The sequence below is a fragment of the Anopheles merus genome, chromosome X, assembly GCF_017562075.2.
Source record: "Anopheles merus strain MAF chromosome X, AmerM5.1, whole genome shotgun sequence".
In the NCBI taxonomy this organism is placed as follows: Eukaryota; Metazoa; Arthropoda; class Insecta; order Diptera; family Culicidae; genus Anopheles; species Anopheles merus.
In genome coordinates, this window is record NC_054081.1 from 18,784,822 (window position 1) to 18,793,772 (window position 8,951).

The window sequence follows — 8,951 nt, forward strand, 5'->3', positions numbered from 1 at the left end:
TTGCCAGAAGAGGAGGCGCCAGGCGCAATGGATCCACATTCGGTTTTGGTGGTTATGGTGCACTGTTGGCCGATTCTTTTTTTGCCGCATCCTCTACTTTGTTTCGGTTGCAAAAGCCAAGTCCAAGAGAGCAACGGATGACACTGGACACCATGCGTACTACCGGGCGAACTAAAGACGGAACGCTTCGAACCCCTCCGACCGAGCCCGAGAAAGGAAACGAGCTCGAATCGCTCGCTTACTTGCGTAGCTGCTGGCATGTCGGCCTACCTTGCAGGCGCAACTGGGCAGGGCTGGCAGACTCGAACCCGAACGCCACTGTTATTACTTATAATTTACGAATTTTCACAATTTATTGACACTATTATAAACATAATTTGCATAGATTTGCATGCTAATAGTTTTGAGCGGCAGCACTGCCAACGGGGTGGCAACGGTGAGAGAAGGAGGGGAAACAATATTCGACTAAGTGAAACGATTTCAAGTGACACACGCACCCGACCGACAACGAAAAAAGGGGGAAATTGTTTTGTGCTGTGTGTTTTTTTGCTCCCTTCTGCTACTTCTTCTTCTGGTTTGTTCGCAGCTTTTCTGCATTACCTCAACCCCTGCGCAGCGAACAACAAAAAAAGTAACATGGCAGAGTTGTGTCGCGTCGTTCGGGGACCCTTTCCCTAGTATTTTTTTATTTTTTTGGTTGACGCTTACCCAAATCAGATCATTGTACATTGTACATTTTCATCAGCATCATTGCAGGAGTACAATTTAACAGGTTGATAGAGCAAGGATGGCAAAGAATGGTGGCTTTTTTCCTTTCCCGTTATTTACTTTCCCTTCCGCTGCTACCTTGGTCTGAATGTACAATAATTTCGCACGCAGGTCCCGCGGACAGTGTGAACAGTTGTTTAATGAAAAAAAAAGGAAAGCAAAGGAAAAGTCGAACGCACTTGTCCCTTACACTTGACTCGCGAACAACTGCCGCTAGCAAAGAGTGGAAAGCCGTCCAGGGTAATGTGACAGACAGCGCAATGACACCAGTGCGTGACAGATAAGGGGACGGCTTAGCGTGGTAGAACACAATGATTGCTTACTTTTTCTTTCTGCGGGCATGATTACGCTGAAATTGGTAAAAACTGGTACGGTTTAAATTGATCTTTATTGACGCGTGCACAGGGCAGGCACTGGAAAGCCAAGCAGCGGCGAGATCCAAACCAGCACTATATGTGAGAGTAAATGGTTTACTCATGGCAGGCATGGCTGTTGTGTGAGTTACTTTGCTGCTACCTTGGTCTTATCTTATCTGCTAATATCTCAAGGGCTTTGCCCTAATCTACTGATCACCCATCGGTTCTGCATCTGGAATTGCCTTCTTTGACTTCTTCTGTACACGCCTCTGGCCCTTTCGCTTCAGACTCTTGGCTTGCCGTTTGTCTTTACGCTTCTCCTGGTTCTCCTTGCGTCGCAGCAGTTCCAGGACCGTTTTCAGCTGGGTTTTAACCTCGAGCAACTCACGCTGCATGTCCTCGTTTTGGGTAAGCTCTTTGCTCCGCTTCTTCCCGGCGGGAGCCACGCTAGCTGCGCGCGGTTGCCGAGCCTTTGCGGCAATTAGGGTGCGCACCGGCGTAACGGGCGTGTCCGGTGTCGGCGTACTCTTGACAGTGAGCTGGATTGACGCAAGTGTCTGCTGCCGCTCAATGATTGCCAACGCTTCGTCCACGATCGACTGATCCAGTCGCATAAAGAGTGCGAGCCGAAACACGCGCACGTCAAAGATGAAATTGCACGAATCGCCCTGCGGTATCCAGGGAATCTTGGGAAGTGGTTTCCCCACTACCTTCTGTTTGGCCGGTTTCCCGCTGGGTGGTATCTGCACAGAACACTGGGATGATCCGTGCAGTCGGCTCTTGGCATTGCTGAGCGCAGCACCACCGCCGGGATTGGCTGGAGCAATACCCTTGCCAGCCTTTGTAGGCAGCTCCCGCAGGTGCACCTCAATCTTCCGGTACTCCTTCGTCTTGACATGGATGCGACAGTCGTACTCTGCGAAGAAGGGCCTCGGAAAGCACCGTCGCAACCAACCGGGATACACGTTCGCCACACCGCGCTCGTATTGCTCCAGCAGCATCACCTTCTTGCTGATGCTGATCAGTTCCGACTCCTCCCGGATCGCGGCAATATCACTTACCGCGAGACCGTTGATCAAGTTCAGTATTACGATCGGCGCAAAGAACATAAACAGTATGAACAGCAGCATCTTCCCGCCTTCAAAGTCTATCGCAGCCGCCTCAAACTCGCCCGTCGTCATCACCAGCGTCTTGATCGTGGCGTTCCAGAACGTGCGGAAGTTGTTGAAATTGTCCTCCGAGCAGTCGTCCCGCTCGCACACTTGCGCGTGATCCTCCGGATCCTCATTGTACGTCAGGTGGAACGCGTAGATGAACGCGCCGATCAGGGGCATAAACAGCAAGAAACTCTTGAGGAAATTTTTCGACACCGTCTTGAACATGTACATCATCGTGGCGAGACTGTTCGACTGCAGCGACCCTAGCAGAAACGTTAGCTGCATCGCGAAGCTGATGACCACGAAAGACGACAGTAGTCCATTGCAACCGTTCGCCAGTACGACGGACATTGCGACCGCATTGATGAGATCTTGCGCGTTCTCGAACGATAGGTACGAGCGACGCAGGAACAGCAGCTGCAGCGTTTCCCGTATTGCCACACACACCACCCCGAGCTGGCTCAGCAACCACAGCACCGTGCTTGGGCCCTCCACCGAGCAGGCGGTGAGCGAGTAGTTGCCAAAGAAAATGATCGTCAGCGCTGTTAGCAGTAGGTTCAGATAGTTCCAGTGACACAGCCGCGTCCACTTCACCATAATGAAGGTATATACGACTGGGTGCACTAGTAGGCGCTTCAGCTCCTTCGATTGAGCAATCTGCCGCAGGGTCGTCATCTCGGTGACGGTGCGTGTGAACTTGTGCGGCTGGCAGTACGTCTGATCGACGCGCTGTATCAGTTTCCAACTGGAGCGCTTATTCCGTGACCTGTCCGACGCAGCCGGAGTACCGTCCGCACTGACCGCGCCAGTCATACTGAGCGCGGGCGAGTGAAAGCCTTGCAGATTGAACCTTATCACGTTTCGGTCCGGGATCGAGCGCTTCGAGTCCACCTCGATGCACTGGTCGAGGTACGATCGCCAGAATGCAAACGTGCCGTAATCGAGCGGCGTCAGGTTGTCGTTGTTGCGCATTCCGAGGTAGGTGTAGCGCTGCCGGAGCAACGCCAGCGCCACCGAATCGAAGCCATACTTCAGCGCAAGGTGCAGTGAGGTGTTGCCCGAGTTGTCGCGCTTGGACATGTGAATCGTTTCCTGGGTTGCAAGGAACTCGGCGCACGCGAGCAGTGCATTCCGTTCCTCGATCCGGCGCTTATAATCGTACGCCTTCGCGAGCGTTACAACGAGCAGCGGATCATCGTTCAGCACGATCAGATCCGAGATTTTTGCCAGCAGCAGCTGGAGGAGGGGCAGATCCGCCATCAGGCACACCTTCTTCAGCAGTCCCTTAAGCTCAACCCGGTGCTCCAGCTCGGAGCCCTTCTGCACATCGATACTCTCCTGCCATCCGAACCGCCGGCTCAGCTCGACACTGTTGGCCCCTTCTTCGGCAACTGGGCCCTCCTTTGCCGCCGCATTGCGACCCGGCTTGCGTGGCAGCACCTTAAATATGTGTCGTTCGCCCCGATCCACAATCAACCGCACGCAGTCGGCCATCTTCTGGTCGCAAGCGGTATGGAGCAGGAGCCGTATCACCTTCTTCACGTTGGATGCGTCTATCGCGAACCCCGCCAGGTGGGTGGTGAAGTTGGTGCGATCGTTGTGGCGCAGAAAGAGCTCCAGCAGCTCCACCGTAACCTGCACGTTTGGATTGTTGTTGTAGAACCCGACCACTCGCTCGTTGCGCTCGTTAACGCTCGAGATGGCAAGAGCGCACGGCACCAGCTCTACGCACTGCTCGACAAAGAGGCGAGTTTCGTCGTGCGTCTCGCAATGCTTTAGCAGCAGCTCGAACGGCAACTTCATGTGGCTGCTGCAGATGTTAAAATCCGCTTTAGCTTTCAACAGCCGCAACACTACCGTACGAATCTTGTCCAGCCGACCGGGTGGACAGGCTTGCATCTGCTTGCGCATACACTGGACGTACTCTTCGCAGAGTAGCGTGAGTGCCGTTTGCTTGAAGCTGTTGCGCAGGTTGACATCGGTGACGGGGCGTGCGAGCAACCACTCGAGAAAGTCTTCGTCCAGCTGCAGGGCGGCATAGTGTATTGGAGCGCTCGGGTTCGCTGTGTCAGATTTGTTTTGCGGATTGTGCTTCGGAACGATACACTGCGAAAGCCAAACGACACAGGTATGAGTTGAATGCTATCAACGGTGTAGCGCTAATCGACGTACTCACCTCATTCTCCGCCTGAAAGCGGTCTATAAATCGATCCAGGTAGGTGCGATACCTAGCGATATCTTCTAGCATCTGCGCTAGGACGGGCTGGAGGCGTGCATAGTGCAGGAAGCTCTTCGGCTCCGGTATTGTTTTCGGTGCGTCCCACAGTTTCATCAGATCCACCAGCTCCTCTAGCCGCCTCAACCGCTCATCATGCAACAGTTGGTCCCACTTTGCCACGCTTTCATCGGTCGGTGGAATAACGGCCAGCGTGTCCTTGAACTCACGCTCGAAAAACGTCTGCAATGCCAAACCCCACACATAAACCAAAAAAACCGATATCAAGAGAACGCTCATGGAGCTAGGGCAGTGGTCGGCAATCTTACGGCATAAAGAACCAATATCTTTTTAAAACGTGCAGTTCTATGTAAAGAGTTAAATTTATAAATCCAATCCAACACCAAAATTGGGTTGCGTGCGGCACGCGAGTTGTAGTTTGCCGATCACTGAGCCATGGTGTATGCACTGTGTTATGAGTCACACAATCACTCTCCGGGGTTCACCGTTTCCTCTCGCACGCTCGCAGATCTTACCTCGAGTGTTCGCCTTTCCTGGCGTGAAGCGGCCCTAGAGCGTTCCTGTTGCTCCATCAGTAGCTGAGCCTCGCCTGGCACCGAAAAAGGAAAATCGAAAAAAAATCATGAATTTCACTCGAATGAAGTTGCGTGCTGGCTGGTATGCTAATTTACCTTGCGCCATTATTAGAGCCGCGGGATGGCCCCAAATCAACCAGGCCGGTCAACAGTGTCGATGGAACTGTCAGAGCGATACATGTGACTGCTCGCTGGCAACACAGGCAGCGTGTAGCCACGCTCGAGAGTTCTCTCATCCCCCGTTCAGGGTGGGGGCAATGTGTTTACGCATGGAGCCAACCCCAACGAGGGTGAGAACGATCGACACACGCACATAGACACACGGACACAGTGAGAGCGACCGGCAAACACGATCGTACACGCACGCTTCGCTGGGGAATTCTCCAACACCGTCACCAGGGAGAACCCGCAACTTAGCGCGTAGCTACAGATACATGCGCAAGCGCCGTAGATAACGCTGCGCCAAGCGTGCTACGTCAGGGATCGGCAACGGTCGGACGAGAGATCATTTGTACAGATTCAAGAAAAAAAAATGCGCCGAAGATAACAATTTAATTTTACAGAGCTACTAACGCGAAGAGATGGGGAGTATTTGTGGCAGATGAAAAAGAGGTGTGTAGATGAAAAAGTTAATTTAAATAATGGCGATGTGAAAAATACTGTGGAATTATAACAGTTATTGGCATTGGTCCGTTATCTACCACGTTAGTACTTCATTAGATAATCAGTTAATGTGACAGTAACATCACTTTAACTGCTTAGTTATAGCAGCTAGCCAAAGATGTAAATCTTCACCAAGTTACTCAGTCTCAGAATCGACTTGCGCAAACTTACCAACTTACTCATAAAGTATGTGCACCCCTGCTCTACGTCATGCTCTTGCTTTCAATCGGTTCTCATGCGAGAAACGTCTGTGCGAGAGGAGGCTGCTCAATGAGCGAAGATGTTCGCTCAAAATATATGCCCGTGCTGGGAAGCGTTTGTTGTATAGGTTGCTGACCGAACATTATGTCAAACAATATGTTGTACGAGAAAGCAAGGTTAAGGGTTCGATAAAAACGCCCCAAAACGCACACACACATTCACATGCGCAATGGACTAAAATTAGTCTAAAATAGTAGAGGTCCCTCGCTGATGGAGTTGTCGCTAGAAAGAAGTGCCAAGCGTCTTTTTTCATCGTGTCGCTTAAAATATCTTCCCGGTATCAGTCACTCCACTCCATAGCTGTTGAATTTGTTTGTTTTGTTTGGATCTCGTTATGAACCTCGCACAACTGGGTGTCCACAGAACGCGATAACGGCCTGTATACGTATACGCAAGGCCACATCGATTGACAAACAGGCAATAAAACTTTACCTCATTCAGCAAACAGACGATGGCAATCGCATTGGAATTCAATGAGCATAGATAATTTGATCCGTTCGCCCATCGCTCATCAATATGAAGCAGACCCTCGAGAGCCGGTTGAGATGTTCCAACCGGGTACAAAATTTACATATGCGTCAGCATATTCCCAAGAAACCCACGTATTCACGACACTAAGATCAATGGTACGACGCAACGACCGTGGAAGGAATCATCTAGCCCCAGTTCACATCTCCGCTATCGGTTAACCTAAAGCTGGTCATCATCATTAATGGAATCGGCTGGTTTTATCACCTCCCCCCCCCCCCCCCCCCCACCGTAACAGGCTTCAAGCCTGTGCTAATGAAATAAAATAAATAAATATCATTTTGACACGCGCCGCTGCCAAGCCCCCGGGATGAGCTCATCTGCCCAAAATGCGGAGACAGTTAACGCATTTTTCGATTTTTTATCCTCTTTTGTCTTACTATTCCGTATCATTGCTCTTCGTTTGCTGGTTTTATCGCCTCTTTTGGTCCCATTGCGTTTTTATTGCTACTATTCTATACCCACCACTACCTTGTTGTATCGTTTTTTTGTGTGTTTTGCATGCTTCCGTGGCACGATCCTACCACTATTCTATTAACCATATTTACCTCTCTCTTTGTTTTTTCGCTCTTCTATGTGTATAAGTTCTTTTTTTATTATCATCGCTGGGCGTTTTACTTCGTCTTTTTCGTTTTGTTCGCCCTCCCTTTTCATACTGTTGTCCTTTCTACGTCTTGCTTATAGTTTACCAGTTGCGTCTGTTTTCGCTTTTGCAATATTATTCCCAACGCTTCCTTTTTCCTTTCTTTTTTCTTGGCCCTTCTGGGCCCACATTAACATTTTGGCACTGTTTTGAAAGTCATAAAAAAATACTCAATTTCACCTTTCTCAGTTTAGTCTGTTTACAGTGTCACTTTTTCCTCCCCGGTATCTGCGCCCGTTTGGTAAGAACGCTAAGGTTTTGTTAAAGAGATAATGAATTCAGGACGCAACAAATAAAGCAAGCAAAACAAGCAAAGCGAAGAAAAATACTGGAAAAAAAGGAAACAACATAACGACGACGTTTTCATTTATGTGTCATTTCGCCCTGTCCACGGGAGCGCACATAAAAACTGCATCCGGTCCGGGTACCTTCCCAGATAGGGGAAACGCATTGCACGTTCAGCAAAAGGCGGCACAGGTTTGCCGTCTCGAACCCGATTTTTGCAGGCCTACACACCCGTTTAACCCGTTTTTCACAGCGCGCGCTTTTCGGGATCATTTGCCGGTCGTAAAAGTCGATGATGACGGGTGCGGTGGATATTTTTGTTTTTCTTTACGTTTCCTTGTGCGTATCTTAGTGGTGTGGACATAAAAGCAGAGAAAAAGAAAAGAAAACCTAATGCCAGTTGACCACACCTTCACCCCGGTGGCCGGGACGGGGTGGTGGTACGATTGTAAAAAGGTTGTAAAAATCTAGCCGAGAGAGTACCTTCCCAGCGGTGGCTCGTTGCTTACCTGCTTCTTGGGAAAAGCCTATCGAACAAAAACGAGTCCATAATCCATAAACGCATCCATTTGCTAAGGAGAGGAGGTTTGCACACTCAAACGCTCGCTACTGCTGCGGGGCGAAGCGTGTTAGCTCAATCGCCAATCGACAGTCTTTTCCCCGTCCGTGAGCGATTGATAGGCGGCCGAGTTTATGGACGCGCTGGAAAACAATTTCGGCAAACGTAATTCCCCCAGAAGCAAATGGATTCGGAAATTAAACCGGTCACAGGTGGCGGCTAGTTTGGTTCCCACCTTTAATCATCACGGCTTATTGAGCAGAGTGTAGCGTGCGGGATACTGCGCCTTGTCATGAACCTGTTCTGTTTTCTGTTGTAATTTAATGGGTAGAACGTTTTATTGGATACCTTCAAACTAAAGGCCGGGTACTTGCAGCTATTAAAATATTGTTGAAACTGGAATGACTACTATTTTTTCTTTCTTTTTGTTGTTGTTGTTGTTGTTTCTGTCGTCCTGACTACGTACCTGCCAAGCGAGCTATAATCTTCATCGGAGCCTCGGAGCAACCCCTTTGACTGCCTTACCGTCCAAGCACCGAGGAGGGGAACGTAATCGTAAAAGATTCGTCACCCGCCAGTAGCGGACGAGAGTGGCGAGCGTCTTTATGCAAATAATTTAATATTTGAAAAGATGCGCGTCCCTTGCCGGACGATTCTGGGCCAGCCGCATATACATTCGGGGTTGTCTAGCGCGCCCGGAGAGAGTTGCCTCTCCAAAGCGCTGTGCGAATGGGCTTAAAAATCAGTAAAATTTTACGACCACAAGGCGTTGGCCAGCAGGAAGGCTGAGGACTAATCTTGGACGACGGAAATAAGAGCAAACCTGCAGGCAAACAATCGAGCAAGCGCATATAAAAACCTCGCTCCCTGCACGGGAAGGAGTAAAAATACAACCCGAAAACAAAGCACATAACTTAGAA

General features: G+C 50.0%; 1 protein-coding gene across 1 annotated transcript; it reads right to left on the reverse strand.

Annotated features, from left to right (window-relative positions):
• Positions 1-1,137: 1,137 nt before the first annotated feature.
• On the reverse strand, positions 1,138-5,417 carry LOC121593249. The gene is made up of 4 exons (XM_041915466.1): positions 5,189-5,417; positions 5,033-5,106; positions 4,458-4,739; positions 1,138-4,387 (listed from the first exon to the last, which is right to left on the reverse strand). The coding sequence occupies exons 1-4, from the start codon at positions 5,196-5,198 to the stop codon at positions 1,331-1,333; spliced, it is 3,423 nt and encodes a 1,140-aa protein (XP_041771400.1). The 5' UTR covers positions 5,199-5,417; the 3' UTR covers positions 1,138-1,330.
• Between the last annotated feature and the right edge of the window lie 3,534 nt (positions 5,418-8,951).

Bases quoted from the DNA above. Each gene is read 5' to 3' on its own strand.
- LOC121593249 (XM_041915466.1), bottom strand. The intron at 4,740-5,032 runs GTAAGATCTGCG...TTGGCATTGCAG, and splicing joins AGGAAAGGCGAACACTCGAG to ACGTTTTTCGAGCGTGAGTT. The intron at 4,388-4,457 runs GTGAGTACGTCG...TGGCTTTCGCAG, and splicing joins GCTTTCAGGCGGAGAATGAG to TGTATCGTTCCGAAGCACAA.